This window comes from Culex quinquefasciatus, chromosome 3, assembly GCF_015732765.1.
Source record: "Culex quinquefasciatus strain JHB chromosome 3, VPISU_Cqui_1.0_pri_paternal, whole genome shotgun sequence".
Lineage (NCBI taxonomy): Eukaryota > Metazoa > Arthropoda > Insecta > Diptera > Culicidae > Culex > Culex quinquefasciatus.
Window position 1 is genome coordinate 136479871 of NC_051863.1, and position 17773 is coordinate 136497643.

Here is a 17773-nt window from a genome sequence, read left to right on the forward strand (position 1 = left end):
TCTTCTTCAATATTAGCTAGAAAATTAAGCAGGCAAAAACAAATCCAAGCACTTCAAAATTACAAAGGAAATATACTTGCTAATAACTTGCAAATTGAAATATAAAATAATTCATTCTAGTTAAGTTTGATTTTGTATCATTCCACTATTTTAAAAACTTTTTTTAAAAAAATACTATATTTGAACGTATACCTAGTAAGGAATTTTACAAAACTTTCAAATTAATTTATTCCTGATTCTGTACTCTTTCTAAAAGTTTCACCATTCAAAAAAGTAATTCAATCTTGTTTCAGAAATATTTTAGTAGATTTTTCCATTCTTTGTTTTAAAAACTCTTATGAGAAAAAGTCTGAATTTGAACATATCTCAAAGAATTTGATATACAAAAAATATTGGTTCAGTAATATTTTCAGATGAGTTTTTTCATACTTCGAAACATCAACGGTTCTTAAAGCATTTTAAGATTTGTTTATAAATCTCATATTCTCCGCCAACTCACACAGCAATTGCCCCGACCCCTCTACGATTTGTGTGAAACTTTGTTCTAAGGGGTAACTTTTGTCCTTGATCACGAATCCGAGGTCCGTTTTTTGATATCTCGTGACGGAGGGGCGGTACGGCCCCTTCCATTTTTGAACATGCTGTTTTTCAATAATTTGCAGCCGGAAACAGTGATGAGATAGAAATTTGGTGTCAAAGGGACTTTTATATAAAATTGGACGCCCGATTTGATGGCGTACTAAGAATTCAAAAAAAAAACATATTTTTCATCGAAAAAACACTAAAAAAACGTTACTTAATCCACCCTAAGGTTGTTGGTGCCTTCCTCACATTTAGAGGGTAATGCTATCCAAAAGAGATACAAAAGGGCGGACCTTTCAGTGTTCTATCAACTTGATTCATTATTCATACCATCAGATCTTCATAATGCAGGCCACTTATGTGCTTATAACTTTCGATAAGGTTGTCAGATCTTCAATCGTTTGAACTCTATGAAAAGGTATTTTAATTACCCATCAAACGACAGGTCGCATGATAGATCCGGACAACGTTTCATCAAAATATCTGAAAACCGGCCTCTAAAAAGTGCATAAATAACACTCAAGTGCTTATAACTTTTGATAGGGTTGTCAGACCTTCAATCTTTTGAACTCTTTAAAAAGGTCTTTTGAATACCTTTCTAAAAATGTATAACAAGGGTTTCTTACAAAAACCACCCTTTTTACAATCTTCCGGACTTTTGTTAAAATCGTTTTTTAGCATAACTTTTGAAGTACTTAACTAAACGTTATAATTTTCAATGGCGACTTATGAGACCCCAAGATGGATCGAATGAGACCAAAACGGTCCAAATCGGTTCAGCCAGTGCCGAGATAATCCAGTGTAATTTTTTTTTATCAACATCCCACCTCACACACAGACATTTGCTCAGAATTTTATTATGTGTCGATATGTATACATGAAGGTGGGTCTAGGAGGTCAAATCAAGAGTTTAGTTTTTCGAGTGATTTTGAAGCCTTTCTTCAGTAAGGTGAGGAAGGCAAAACTCTGCCATTTTTCGTTACTTGACTATAAATTATTTTAGAACATGTCATTTTATGGGAAATTTAATGTACTTTTCGAATCTGCATTAACCTAGAAGGGTATTTTTTCATTTAGAACAAAAATGTTCATTTTAAAAATTTCGTATTTTTTCTAACTTTGCAGGATAATTATTTAGAGTGTAAAAATGTTCTACAAAGTTGTAGAGCAGAAAATTACAAAAATACAAAAATAAAACTTTTTTTTCGTAAGATTGCTATAACTCGTGATGGTTGCAAGCAAACTTCTTATGTTTATATCAAAATTTTTATGATTGTCTGCTCTACAACTTTGTAGAACATTTTTACACTCTAAATAATTAACCTGCAAAATTAGAAAAAAACACGAAATTTTGAAATGAAAAATTTTAACAATATAAAATTGCTGAACATTCCCAAAACAGAAGATGCAATTGTTGAAACCAAAAATGATCAATGAGTTTGACTCATCTTTAACCTACTTTTCAACGCAATTATTAATATTTTGCTTCAAAGAAGTCGTTCGTCATGGAAACATCCAAGTCATAATGGAACAAATATGGGACCATAAAATAGACCACCGAACAGGATAAAAGTATATTGTCGGTCCTTTTGAAGATTTCATTGATCTCTGTTAGTCCTTTTCTTATTTCAAATAAATCTTCCAATTCTAAATAAAAAGATCAACCCTTTCGCCACTAACCGCTACAAACAAGTACAAATCCATCTCCTTAGAAGGCCACCTAAAGGAACTCAAAATTTAAACCCCAAACAAAACGAAGATAATGTTAATTTCATCCCATCAGCATAACAATCAATGATGCTTCCTCTCTCTACAAAAAAACCCAAACGAAAGAAGAGGGAATTCCACATTCCAGGGCTCACTTTATCTCTCCGTTTAGTAGCAACTACAGCCGTCTCGAGCCAAAGTGTTAAAAAGAGGGAGGTTGACTCTCCGGGACTTTTGAGCCCGAAGATCGATTTCCACTTGAGGCGCCTTAGCCTTTTGGAGTGGTGGTCTCTTCACTTCACCCTAAAAAGACCGGTAGCTGATGCTGTTGCTCAGCATGAATGACTTAATGATGGCATTATTGGTGCGTATTAGTGAGGTCTTTTGGGAAACGCTGATCGCTTCGGTATCTGATTGAACGATTTTGAAAAGATTTGGGTGGTCCAGATCTAGGAACTGATTCGATTCAATTTGTTCCGTTTGACTACCAGCGAAGAAATGTTTTGTTTAATGAGATGTTCAAGATAGAACAAAATAACTTGAAAGACTAAAAATCATCAAAACAAACTTACCAATAATACAGTGCACCCTGACACTGAGCTGGGTTCGAACGACGAGGGAATTTTTGCGACTGAAAAGAGAGAAAAAAAAGCAACAGATGTAGAAGATAGCTCAAAATTGGTTGTTTACACCAACGTTTGCCTCCCAAACAAATGAGATCACGCAGCGTTTTGTTTGATCAGCTATCGAGTTTTGGGTGGAGGATGCCGACAAACGTTGTGTGGTAGCTGATGTCATAAAACTTGTTTGCTCAAGTTATGTAGGATTCGTGAAAAAATAGTATTGTAAATAATTGCTTATCCTAAAAATAATGTATCATGCAGAAATCGATCAAATAATTTTATAACCAATTTTTATAAGGTATTTTTTTAAATCACAAAATATGCCCATTGGACATTGGACATTGGACATTGGACATTGGACATTGGACATTGGACATTGGACATTGGACATTGGACATTGGACATTGGACATTGGACATTGGACATTGGACATTGGACATTGGACATTGGACATTGGACATTGGACATTGGACATTGGACATTGGACATTGGACATTGGACATTGGACATTGGACATTGGACATTGGACATTGGACATTGGACATTGGACATTGGACATTGGACATTGGACATTGGACATTGGACATTGGACATTGGACATTGGACATTGGACATTGGACATTGGACATTGGACATTGGACATTGGACATTGGACATTGGACATTGGACATTGGACATTGGACATTGGACATTGGACATTGGACAATGGACATTGGACATTGGACATTGAACATTGGACATTGCTCACTTCACGGTTTTGAATAAGCAATGCTCATAGCTTGTTGCTAAAAGCTCATTTCCCACCACAAATTGCTAATTTCTCCTCAAATCCGCTCAAATCGTTTCAAACAACTTCTGCAACTTTTGCTAATAGCCTTTGATCACTTCCAGCGAAAAAAGGGCTAACCATTTCAACTCTAAAGTGCCAACAATCTCAGCACAAAATGCAATAAATTGACACCCTCTTGCTGCAGCAGCAAAAAACAGTTTGTGAAAACTTTCTCCCCGGGCCTTCGATCCCAAAACTGCTGCTGCTGCTGCTGCACCAGGAAAAGTTGGTCCACCGACAGTCGCCTTCTTCCGAGAATTGGGGATCATTTTTGCGGTACCCGACATACCAGACCAGAAACTATTTTACGCCGGCAGCACGCTGCTGGGAACAATTTCTCGCAACTTTATGCGTTTTCTCACCGTGCTGTCTCTCGCTAATGATTTTGTTCGAGCGCGTCCCTTTTTTCTACCTCTGAAACCTTCTTCGCGGTGAACAACTGTGTCAACTGCTCCCATCAAAGCTGGGCAAGGAAGTTCGAGCGATGCTAACTACCGTCGCCGTTTTACGTGCTTGGAGCAGGCTTCTGATTGCATTCCGGTTTTGACAAGTGTTGCCAGATTTGAGGCGTGAGAAAGTTGGAGCCTTGAAGTTTGAAAATTTCTCAATGAATTTCAGCAAAAGTTTCAAGTCTCTTTTCAACCAAACTGGCAGCACTGCCGTGAGATTAAAATCGCTGTCTTGGAGCATTAGTGTGAGGAAAGCATTGCCCACTAGAAATATATATTCAATTATAAACGTGTAAAAACTCAATTAAAAAGTACCATAAAATTGTCATGCCAGAGCACCAGGTGACCATCCAGCAAAGGGGCCTGCAGAAACAGGCCTCCACCGCTTTAGTTTGCGGAACGTGGTGAGCGAGTTTAACGAGTGTTTTGTGACTTTTAGATGAGAGCTTTTTTCTGTGTGTGACACCTCTATTATGGTTTGTCATAAAAGTTAAAAATTTAAAAAGAGTTTTAAACTGTCCTGAAAGCAGAAAAGTGTCAAGATTCATATTTTTTTTTAAATACCAAGGTTGTTATCGTCGATAATATTAAACGAAAAAAAAAATTACCGTCTACAATAACGATAATAGTTATCGTTATCGTTATCGTTATTTAGATTATTCTATAGGCGATAATGTTATCGCCGATAGTGGACTCATTTTTTAAATCTTTTAACATCGACTTTATTCAACCAAATCGTGTTTAATTTTCAATGTTTTCATCAAGAATATATTGTTTAAAAATGTAGTTAGCTTTAAAGTAAAAATACTATTTTTTCACAAAATACCGTATTTTTTCGAAAGTACTCAAATTTTTGAAATTTGCCATGTATGTATAAAACTAAGCTAAAGTGTGCATGCTTTTTCACTTCGCTAGTTTATTTTGTGTAAAAACTAAAATTTTCACAGATTACAGTATTTTTTCGAAAATATAAAAATTAAAAAAAAATCCAATATGGGTATCAAACGAAGCAGCTTTTACTAAAATTTTCACAAAACACCATATTTTTGCAAAAGTACTAAATATTTTTAAATTTACAATACGGAAATCAAACGTAGCGAAATTTTGCATACTTCAAACAAACATTGAAATTTTGTATGCTTCATAAACATTTTTTGCTTTTTTAATACTTATACACATTGCAAATTAAAGAAATTTGAGTATTTTCAAAAGCATACGATATTTTGGAAAATTTTAGTGATTTACAAAACAAAAGTGAAAATGCATAACAAACTTCACTTCCTTCGCGAATTTTTGAAAATTTGAGTATTTTTGAAAAATAAAGTATTTTGTGAAAATTTTATGTTTCATAATAAACTCAAATAATCTGAAAATGCACATGAAATTTCGCTTCATTTGGTACCCATATTGCAAATTTAATATTCGGTATTTTTGAAAAATATGGTTTTTTGTGATTTTTTTGTATTTTTTCAAAAAACTCTAATGAAGTGAAAAAGTACACAAAATTTCGCTTCGTTTGGTATTGCAAATTTTTAAAAAATTATGTATTTTTGGGAAAATTTGGTATTTTGTGAAAATTAAAAAAAAAATTTGCCCCTGATTTTTTGAACCAACATGAACACACGGACCTCATAAACTTTGAAAAAGATTTGCAACGGCCTTATGTATTTTCAAAAAAATAATGAGGTGAAGAAGTAAATCAAATTTCAATTCGTTTGATATCCATATTGCAAATTATGAAAATTTGAGTACTTTCGAAAAATACGGTAATTTTGTTTATCATTTTGAGTACTTATTCTGGGTCATTCACTACCAACTCACAGAGCTGTTGCCCCGACCCCTCTTCGACATGCATAAGACTTTGTCCTAAGGAGAAGCTTTTGTCCCTGATTACGAATCCGAGGAAAATTTTGTGAAAATGTGAGTGTTTCATAAAAAAAAACTCAAATAAACTGAAAATGCACATCAAATTTCGCTTCGTTTTATACCCACATTGCAAATTTTAATCACTTGAGTATTTTTGAAAAAAGCCGAATTTTGTGAAAATTCTAGAATTTTTCAAAAAACTCTAATGAAGTGAAAAAGCATACAAAATTTCACTTCGTTTGGAATTGCAATTTTTTTACATTTTAGTATTTTCGAGAAAATATGGTATACAGTACTTGTTCGGTAACTGGTTACCCAGTTACCGAATGCTGCTCGCTAACTGGGCTGAACGAAAAATTACGAGGGGACCACCGATGCATATTTTTTTCCTGATGAAACATAAAAACAAAAGTTACTTAAATTTGTTTACCATGTTTACTTCATATTTTTCTTTAATTGTGACTTGAAATTTGTTAAATGCTTGAAAAAAGGTTTTTAGCTGTTCCAGGTGATTTTTGCATTTACCAACCCCTCGTCCATTTCTGTTTGTTTTGGTTTTTTGACGTTTGTCTGCTTTTTAACTGGGCTACGGCCCAGTTATCGAACGCCCAGTTACCGAACAACTACTGTATTGTGAAAATTTCAGTATTTTCAAAAAAAAAATAATGAAGTGAAAAAGTATACAAAATTATAATTCGTTTGATACTCACATTACAAATTATGAAAATTTGAGTACTTTTGAAAAATACCCCTCTTTGACTTGCGTGAAACTTTGTCTTAAGGGGTAACTTTTGTCCCTGACTACGAATCCGAGGTCCGTTTTTTGAGATTTCGTGGTATGATCCCTTCAATTTTTGAATTTGCAAAAAAAACATGTTTTTCAATCATATACAGGCTGAAAAAAATGGTGATGAGATGGAAATTTGGTGTCAAAGGGACTTTGATGTCAAATTGGCCGCCCGATTTGATGGCGTACTCAAAATTTCGAAAAAACGTATTTATCATCGATAAAAAGTTTAAAAACTGTAAAAAAAAAAGTTTTGAACATGTAATTTTAAGGGAAATTTAATGTACTCTTCGAATCTGCATTAAGCCAGAAGGGTCGTTTTTAATTTAGAACAATTTTTTTGATGAGAGAGACGAGAAATGAGAAATGAAAAATGAGAAATGAGAAATGAGAAATGAGAAATGAGAAATGAGAAATGAGAAATGAGAAATGAGAAATGAGAAATGAGAAATGAGAAATGAGAAATGAGAAATGAGAAATGAGAAATGAGAAATGAGAAATGAGAAATGAAAATGAGAAATGAGAAATGAGAAATGAGAAATGAGAAATGAGAAATGAGAAGTGAGAATTGAGAAATGAGAAATGAGAAATGAGAAATGAGGAATGAGAAATGAGAAATGAAAAGTGAGAATAATAGTTTAAAATCGTTTCTTAAGCGCTGTTTAATTGATCTTTTCTCATCAGATCCGGCTTTATGTAATTATTATCCGAGCGGGATGTCAAAGTGATGCCAAGTGGCACAATTTGCCTTGAGCACACGTGTATTTGCATATGTAAAATAGCCTCGAAAACACACGGTACAACCCTCGACGCGGCACTCATTACAACAGCTACTTATCGAAAGTGTTTAACAACCAAATTAGCTTTCGTTTTCGGGGGTTTGGGGTGAAAAATAAAAAAAAAACACGAATCAACAAAGTGAAAAAACAAAGGTTGAAAAAAACAAACAAACAAACAAACCAGCGGATGCCAAACGGAAATGCCAGTAGCATTGAAATTAGCGTCACGTTTTTTACGACCATTGCGGATTGACCCGCCGATGCATGGCGCACAGCGGTTCCATAATCCAAACGGGACACAGTGCAGACACCCACTTGCCGCAGGGCTCGTTTTGATCGTATGTGCCAAAGGGGAAACGTTTTTTTTTTTATTGTGGTTTGGGGTGGTGGTTTTTATGGTTTCGGTGGAGCCAACAAATTTGTGTGATTCAGAGTTCAGTTTATCCTTGGGCATAGAGTAGTATTCAAGACAGATACAAAGTGTCAACTGAAGTTCAACAGTCGTTTTGAAGAGAATTTTATTCAAATGAATTTAGAACAACTTAACTTTCCACCACAAATTAACAAGAATAATTTGTTTGGGACTACCTACAGTGGATCTTCCCGAAGAAAACGGTCTTGAATCCGACTCTATGCCCTGCTGAAAGAAAGTGAAAATATTGCCGATCCCCAAGCTGACGGTAGCGGTCGGTGATGGCAATTAAATTACGTGCGGGCAGCGTAAATGAATTACTCAAAGCAGACACCCCATCGGATTGACAAACTAACAGCAACAAAAAAAAAAGAAAGAAAGACAACAAAGTCTAATTTGGACGAAATGACGCCACCAGACATTCCAGCGACTGTCAAAAATTTAACCGGCTCTCTCGACTAGCCGGCCGGATCGGCCCAAGGGGGGGGGGCCTTCGTATTAATGGATGTGTCGCGTGCCGAAATCTGGTTTTATTGGAGCGATCGCTAAAATCCATCACCCCGGTGCTATTAGGTAACGTGGCGGGTATCCTTCGGCGCAAATATGCACGAAAGTGCATTCTTTGTGGTTTCACATTTTTGGGTGCAATTGGAAGCGGTTGCGAGTAACTGGGCGATTTGGCATTGAGAGCTTGTTGTTCTGCGCTATTTCCTCATATCTTTGTAAATTGCTGAATAATAATGACTTATTGCTCATTAGTCATTATTAAAAGATCATTGCTCAGTGGTAATAAGTGTTTGCTAATTTTTCAAAACTTAATTTAACACCTAAACTCTCAATTTCAAGAAAAAGAGGGAATGTGTATGGAAACTTCCTCTTTTTCTCGAGCTTGGTAGTTTAGGTAGTAAAAAGGTCTTTGCCCATTCTTATTACTTTTAGGTCATTGATCTTAAATAATTAACATATTGGTCACTGATCATGATCATTGGTCATTGGTCATTGGTCATTGGTCATTGGTCATTGGTCATTGGTCATTGGTCATTGGTCATTGGTCATTGGTCATTGGTCATTGGTCATTGGTCATTGGTCATTGGTCATTGGTCATTGGTCATTGGTCATTGGTCATTGGTCATTGGTCATTGGTCATTGGTCATTGGTCATTGGTCATTGGTCATTGGTCATTGGTCATTGGTCATTGGTCATTGGTCATTGGTCATTGGTCATTGGTCATTGGTCATTGGTCATTGGTCATTGGTCATTGGTCATTGGTCATTGGTCATTGGTCATTGGTCATTGGTCATTGGTCATTGGTCATTGGTCATTGGTCATTGGTCATTGGTCATTGGTCATTGGTCATTGATCATTGGTAATTTCTAATTTATTTTGCTCGTTTTCATCGAATTAAATACTCACTTCGCATTGAGTCCCTCAATGTCCTCGGACTGCTCCGCCAGCGACGACTCCAGGTCCAGATAAGCGCCATAGTCGCCGTCTTTGTACACTTGCAGGGCGGCATCGTCCAGCTGGAAAGAAACAGAACAAAGAGAACCCATGAGAACTTTTGCACTAAACAAACCGGCAGAACCGAGGGAATTTCCAGAGATTTATCAAAATCGAAAAGAAATGCAAATATTTAACCTCAAAGAGAGCTCGCGTTTTAACGGCTCACGTCTTACATTTAAATAGTGTACAGGCAGAGAGAAAAAGGTATAAAAAACAGCGCAAAAATTATGCAATCGCAACCAACATAAACAAAATACAGAAAAATAACCGTTCAAGTTGAACGACCTTGTTGTTGTCGTCGTCGTCGGAAGGGGGCACAACCACGCTACTCTCCAAGAGATGGCGCGCGCGCGCGAAGAGGAGCGGAGCGGATGGCGATGGTCTGCAAACGGCTAATCTCCAATTAAATGCATTTAATTCCGTTTTTTCGTCGTATCTCCCCGGTCTAGGCTGTTGGTTTTGCCCGCGAGCAATGAAATGGATTTTCTACTCTGTGTCGTCTTCCCCGCCGGGCCATTTGTGCAATAAAAGAATATGTACATTTATTTCTTGGTTTTATTTAGTTTTTTTTTCTTCCTCTGTGCTTCATTTCGTACAAGACTGCAGTAGAATAGACTGGACAGCGAGCGTTTGTGGATCTACAATTTGCACATCTTTTTGGGATTTATGAAATAAGCGGTTTTGTATTGTTATTAAACCACGAAATTTGGAAATTTGAAGATTTTGACTAGAATCACATCAATTTCAAATTTTTCAGTTATCCGAAGTTTAGATTATCCAAGGTTCGACTATCCAAAGTGTGATTATCCAAAGTTCAATTATCTTAAGTTCGATTACCCGAAGTTCAGTTATTCGAAGCCTTGATTATCCAAAGTAAGATTATCCAAAGTTTAGTTATCCAAAGTAAGATTACCCAAAGATCGATTATCCAAAGTTCTATTATCCAAAGATCGATTATCCAAGGTTCTATTATTCGAAGTTTCGATTATCCAAAGTTCAAAGTTATCTGAAGTTCTCTATTGGTAGTAAATAAAAGGTATTTTTTCTTCATTCAATTTTTTTATATAAATAAAAAAAATATAAGAACTTCAAGATTACCTTTTTACTGTCAAGACACATAAAAGCCTACCCAGAACGCATAAAGCTCACACCATCAGTGTCAAAATCTCGTTCGTTTGCTTGGTTGACTTTTTTCCGTTGAAATTGTCACCATCATCAGAGTGCTGGTAACGAGCCTTGTTCCGAGATCAACGCCGAGGAAGGGGAGGGGGTAAGTACAATTAAATGTGTGCTTTCTTTTTTGTCACTCTTCAGCGCGCCACATCGCTTTAATTGACCTTTAAGCTCCGCGCAACAAACTCCAGAGAACTTTGTGTGTTCTTTTGCTCGCTCGTTTTCCCACTGCCGCGCACCTTGGCTATATGGGAAGAAAAGCTACTTTTTTTCTGTTCATCTTGGCTCCGGGCGATAGTGTCTCATTACGAGCGAAAAGTGGTGTCGTTGCCGCGTGGCGTTGAGAATTGCGCTGTGTTTAGATCGAGTTCGAGTTAAGGGGTGCACCTTTTTATGGTTTATTTTTAAACTTTGTTTTTTTGTTCGTTTTGTAACTGCATTCATTTTGCTTTCTGGAAGAGAGAAGTTTTATTTTATCTTTTTTCACGGGTTCGTATCTTTGCTGGTCATCTCGCACACAATTAGTGCTAGTCTGAGGGTCTTACGACTCGGGAATTGTATTTGGTGGAGGTATTGCTCTATCAAGTTTAAAAAATCTTAAACCAGAAATGAGCAATTCTTTTGTATTTGCAGTATTTTGTGATTAAAAAAAAATATTTGGATGAAACTATTTTCATCGATTTCTTTTTTATGTTCAAATTAGTGATTTTGCATAGCTGGTTTCCCCAAAATGGTCATTTCACATTCTAACTTAATTTTACAAACTTTACCCCTTTCATTTCTATATGGGTCATTCCAGGTCAACTGAGTACACTTTTGGACTCGACCTTCACCGATTTGGACCAAACTTGGAGGGAACGTTCATCTATCGATAGTTAACAGAAATCCCAAGTTTGGTGCTGATTGGACCATCCCTCTATTTTTAGAACCGCCCTCTTTTTTGACGATTTTCAAAAAAACTTTTTTTTTTCTTTTAATCATAACTTTGCAACTATTTGAGCAAAAGACTTTCTACAGGTTGCATTTTATAGAAAATTGTCCAAGGAATTCGATAAAAATAAAATTTTAACATGTTTATGCCCACTAATATTATATTTTAACGTTTTAAATCTGGCAATCTTAACTATAAGAAAAATGTAATTAAGAATGTCGACTCGGTCCTAAGCAGGTCCCATTATCGAAAAAAAACAAATAAATGAAATAATTGAAAAAGAATTTTAAAGAAACAAACCCTCACAGAAATAAATGAAAATTACTTTGTTTCAAATTGTGGAAACTGTCTATTTCAAAATATTCTCTGATATATCATCATTCAAAATGTTTCTCAAGAACTACTCATATTCTATAACTGATTTTTGAAGGAACTACGCATGCTAAAAACGCTAAACACTGTTCAGAAATGATAAAAACATCTCTTTAAATAATTCAAAGAACCGCTCATGCTTTAAATCATGCAAAAAGTCGTAGACATAATTTTTTGAAAAATCTTTCTGTTTTCACAAAATTGTTTTTGTTCGAAATAATGCAAAATCAGATTAAAAATTTGATTGAAAGAAATGATTTTTTCAATCAATTGAATTGATTTGGTAATTTTTAAAAGAATATCATACGCATTTTCTAATAATTGGTCATTGTAAAAAACTAATAAAAAATAATAATTTTCAAAATAGTCCAAAGAACTAGTAATTTTTGAAAGAATGTTAATACTCACAGAAGCTACATTTTTTTTTTACAATTCGTTATTTTGTAGATTTTTGTCTCCATTTGATGAAATCGCCATTCGGAGAAACGATCTTCAGCGAAATGACTTAACCCTTGGAAAATATTTATCTGTGTTTTAGCAAACAAAAAAAACTTTTGTTAAAATTATCTATAGTATTTGCTTTATTCCAAAATATCCCCCCATTACTTAAAAGGTATAATTTTGGCCTTTTCGACATGTTATTATATATATATTTTTTTTTAAATACACAGCAATTCCATTAGAAAAGGACACAAGCCGTAAAAAAGCCCAATCGGGCGCAAAATTTTTGTGAGGGTTTCTTGGCAAAAATAATTAGATCCGTTTTTTTTTTGTTTGGCCATGAGGCTGGCCTGCACCGTGCTAGGGTGGTCCCAAAGTGGCAATTTTCGTCAATTTTCGCTAAAAATTGATACTTTTTTTAATTTCTATTTTTTTATGTCATTAATATTTATATCAAAAATGGCTTTATCTAGAAAAACTTTGTTCAAATTTTTCTGAAGTGCTATTTATGTGCAAATGCAATCATAAATTTAAAAAATATTTTTCGAGTGTTAATTTGAAACATTCAAAAACATTTTTTTCAAAAATCATAATTTGACTGAATTAAAAACGTTCGTCATGCACAATAGTTAAAAAAAGGTATTTTAGCTTTAAAGAAAAATATCTTAGTGAGTAAAGTTTGTAAAAATCAAATAAAAAGTGACATAAAAAATCGTTAAATAATTTTAAAGTGTACCGTGTTTTTATCTGAAAAGTCCCCCCGAGCAGACGGAAATAACGTGGGAATAACATTTTTTGATGTTTGAAAATACTAGACCAATAACATTTTATGTTATTTAAACCAAGATTTGTTATGCGTCGTTATGATTTCTTTTATTATTATTTTTTTTTTGTTATTGTAATAACAGACTTATAACATTTTTAGTTATTCTTCGAACAAATCTTTTTTATTATTTTTTGTTATTTTAACAACTAATCCGACCATCCCAATAACAGTTGGCGCTATTCTTCCATAACAAAAAATGTTATTCCCAAGTTGTTTTGGCTTTCAACCAATATCAAACTAATAACAAATTTTGTTATGATAACATAAACTGTTATTAAACTCTTATGCAAAAATGGATTTTTCAAGAAGATTCCGTCAAACTTTCTGTTATTTTAACAGTATTTGTTATTGAAAGGGCATGAATTTTGTTATTACCGTCTGCCCGGGCGAAAAAAGTCTTCGACTTTTCCAAAGACACCGAATCGACCAGAAAATTTCTTTTTATGATCAAAATGAAAAGTCGATTTACGAAAACGTACAGATTTGATCTATTGATTTCTTAATTTGAGATTTGTTTTACCCATCGCAGCCCTGAAAATCCTAAAAAGCAGAACTTTTTAATTAAAAATCATGATTTTAGTTGTTTTATACAATGCCGATATTTAAAGAAACAATGTATTTTTCTAAAGTCAACTTTGACCTATTTTTACCTAAAATCCCCTATTTCTTGACAAAATACGCGTAAAGTTAATTTATTATGTTTTGACACACTTTGATGCAACTCAAAAGCTAACTTAAATTTCGAATTTTAAACAAAGTGTGTCTTAAATTATAAAAATGTCTAACCAAATGACAGAAAGGATGAAACTTTCAACTGTTCAAATAAAAATTTCTTATTCTTTACAACAACAAAAAAACCGGAAATGTGGAAATTCGCAAGCCTCCTGTCCGAATTTCAGTTTTTCTCAATTAAACCATAAACGATCTCTTTTCGACGACGTCGATTCGACCTCAAAATTGTATCCTGTCATAAATGCTTGCTTGCGGAATGGAATCCGCACTTTGATTGCTCTCGGAGTTGTATACCACATTTAAGACCAACCATCGATGTGTCTCGGGGAGCAGCAAAACAAAATCCAAAGCTCTGACCTACTAACCAGTTTTGCTTCCTTTCGCAGTTGCGACCGTTTAAGTCGCGTCCAAGTCCAAGTCGTCTTCTCTGAGACCAAAGGGGGCAGGAACAGAATCATTTCTTCGATTCATTTCCAATTTCCAATAACTGCACATTCCGACATATTCTTGCGGGAGGCCCCCCCAAAACCACTCAACCAAAGCTTGAAGCAGTAGCAGACGAAGGCAGAAAAAAAGGTTAATTTTTAATTCTTTGTCTGACTTCCCTTCATCATCCTTTCGACGCAGCACTTCAATCCATTTCAACTTGATTTATTTTTTGTGTTGCTTTGGCTCAGCTTTTAACACTGGCTTTGATGGGAGGACAAATGGAGTCTACAAAGCCTTCGTCGAGTAAAAAAAAAGTCTGGCAAATCCGTCACAAAAAAGCCCTGAGAATCTGTGAATCTGTTCGTGGAGTTCGCGGTGCGGCGTCCAAGTTCTGCCAGTAGTTAGTCATCCTTGCAAATCCGAGGGATCAATTTATAACGGCTCAACGCGCGCTACCAAAACGCCCTTCCTCTCTCTAGGACCGACCAGGGTGGCCACCCCAAAACCGATAAATCATCTTCGAGTCCCCCCACTTAACCAACCCCGCACAGTCTGACCGCGATTGAATAGTTGCTGGTCTCAACAGAGCGTAAACAGATCCAACGAAAAAAAAAACTGCAACCTCAGGGCCTTTAGCAGGTCAGTGGATCCCCGAAAAGGGCCCACTTTTGGGAGGCTTCAGCGTGAGGGGGGAGGAAAGTCTGAGCTTGGCACCGGAAATCGCCGTGCACGCTTCGGGGCTGGTGGGTGGCCGTAAAAAAAAAACTGTGTGAAAATGAAAATTTATTATTTAATTTTATGGTCGATGAGTAGTTTTGCATTTCTTATGGCGAGTGGGATGGTGATGATGGTGCAAACAGGGAGGGTGTGATTTTGCAGCAAATAATGCATTGATGTTAAATTCAAATAAGTTTGTTAAAATCTTAGGTTTTTTTTACACTAAAATATATATTTTTTATAGATGGAACTATTGAAAATTAAATTTCGTGTAGAGATTTAAGTTTAAAGTTATTTTTAAATTAAAATAAGGCCATTGCAATTGTTTTTCAAAGTTTAAATTCCCCTCCTTCTTAAAATTCGACCAGAAAAATTAGGAGACAATTTTTTAAACTTTAAAATTTTATTGTAAATAGAAGCCTTATAAAATTTAAAAAAAGCATTTCCCTACGTTGTTTATCATATATAGCATGTTTGGGATCGTTTAAAATTTGTTGAATTTCTTTGAAATTTCGATGCACAGTACCGCAACTTGTCTTATACTCAAACACATTTTTAAACATTAAACCTGAGATTTTTTTTTAAATCAAAAAGGTGCTTTTAAAAGGACCAAAATTGGTTCAAAAATATATTTTTTGCGAATTTTCAACACGACAATATTGCTTTGATTCCTTTGTTGATTTTGTTGATTTCGTTGATTTTGTTGATTTTGTTGATTTTGTTGATTTTGTTGATTTTGTTGATTTTGTTGATTTTGTTGATTTTGTTGATTTTGTTGATTTTGTTGATTTTGTTGATTTTGTTGATTTTGTTGATTTTGTTGATTTTGTTGATTTTGTTGATTTTGTTGATTTTGTTGATTTTGTTGATTTTGTTGATTTTGTTGATTTTGTTGATTTTGTTGATTTTGTTGATTTTGTTGATTTTGTTGATTTTGTTGATTTTGTTGATTTTGTTGATTTTGTTGATTTTGTTGATTTTGTTGATTTTGTTGATTTTGTTGATTTTGTTGATTTTGTTGATTTTGTTGATTTTGTTTCTTGTTTTAGTTTCTTGTTTCTTGTTTCTTGTTTCTTGTTTCTTGTTTCTTGTTTCTTGTTTCTTGTTTCTTGTTTCTTGTTTCTTGTTTCTTGTTTCTTGTTTCTTGTTTCTTGTTTCTTGTTTCTTGTTTCTTGTTTCTTGTTTCTTGTTTCTTGTTTCTTGTTTCTTGTTTCTTGTTTCTTGTTTCTTGTTTCTTGTTTCTTGTTTCTTGTTTCTTGTTTCTTGTTTCTTGTTTCTTGTTTCTTGTTTCTTGTTTCTTGTTTCTTGTTTCTTGTTTCTTGTTTCTTGTTTCTTGTTTCTTGTTTCTTGTTTCTTGTTTCTTGTTTCTTGTTTCTTGTTTCTTGTTTCTTGTTTCTTGTTTCTTGTTTCTTGTTTCTTGTTTCTTGTTTCTTGTTTCTTGTTTCTTGTTTCTTGTTTCTTGTTTCTTGTTTCTTGTTTCTTGTTTCTTGTTTCTTGTTTCTTGTTTCTTGTTTCTTGTTTCTTGTTTCTTGTTTCTTGTTTCTTGTTTCTTGTTTCTTGTTTCTTGTTTCTTGTTTCTTGTTTCTTGTTTCTTGTTTCTTGTTTCTTGTTTCTTGTTTCTTGTTTCTTGTTTCTTGTTTCTTGTTTCTTGTTTCTTGTTTCTTGTTTCTTGTTTCTTGTTTCTTGTTTCTTGTTTCTTGTTTCTTGTTTCTTGTTTCTTGTTTCTTGTTTCTTGTTTCTTGTTTCTTGTTTCTTGTTTCTTGTTTCTTGTTTCTTGTTTCTTGTTTCTTGTTTCTTGTTTCTTGTTACACATTAAACTTTTTTTATTGATTTTATTAGATTTTTTTTATTTTGCCAAAACAATCGCAGCCCAAAAACTCACATCCACCCCGTTCTGATCCGGCGACGGCTGGCGGCGTCCAGAGTGCGCTCTCGATTTTTTGGCACGATATCAAGTGCATTCCGCCTGGAGAACCCTTAGTTTCCAGCAGAGAGTCGGAGTTCATTTTTTGTGTGTGTGCTGCCACACATTTTTCTGGTTTTGGCTAAAATTGGAAATAAATCTCCCGGAGTTGCAAATCACCCACCTCCACCACAAATACTCTCGCACTCTTACTAGTTTATGGACTACGTGAACTTGCGGTGCATTTTTTGGCCGCGATTTGAAGGTGTGTGTGTGGGTTGTTTGTGAAAATTTTCATCTACGCGCCCCAAAACCTCGACCGGAAGGGGATCAACGGTTGAAAATGAATATACTAAAGCAAACACAAGTGGACTAGCTAGAATATGCTAGCTAGAGCATTGTGCACAGAAAATTTACTTTAAAAAAAATAGGAAAATAAATATACGACGAATTTTTCTTTAAACTGTGTCGTCATCTATGGAAGCGCCCCAATTCAAACGCAGTTAACGTTTACCACAAAAAAAAGCATTCGATTTTTGCCCGGGAAAGTGCATTTCACGTTTTTAGTCGGCCTGGTGCTTCTTTAATATTTTGGCATTTTCAGCTTTTTTTGGGGGATTCCAATTCGAAATAAATATTGACGAGACCGAAACCCCGGCTGTGCGCATGCAGTTTATCAATTTCGCGTAGGTACATTTTTTATCTCTCTTTC

General features: G+C 34.8%; 1 protein-coding gene across 4 annotated transcripts in view; it reads right to left on the reverse strand.

The window, feature by feature from the left end:
• LOC6038611 (FH1/FH2 domain-containing protein 1) overlaps nt 1–17773 on the reverse strand; it is a 180301-nt gene that overhangs the window by 53040 nt on the left and 109488 nt on the right. For all 4 annotated transcript variants that reach the window (XR_005278157.1, XM_038259310.1, XM_038259309.1 and 1 more), the window contains 2 exons: nt 9448–9557; nt 2862–2920 (listed from right to left, as the gene is read on the reverse strand). Coding sequence is in view for 3 of the 4 variants with exons in the window: in XM_038259310.1 (XP_038115238.1) it covers nt 2862–2920; nt 9448–9557 (169 nt within the window). In the remaining variant the exon portion in view is untranslated. The remainder of the gene's footprint in view (nt 1–2861; nt 2921–9447; nt 9558–17773) is intronic.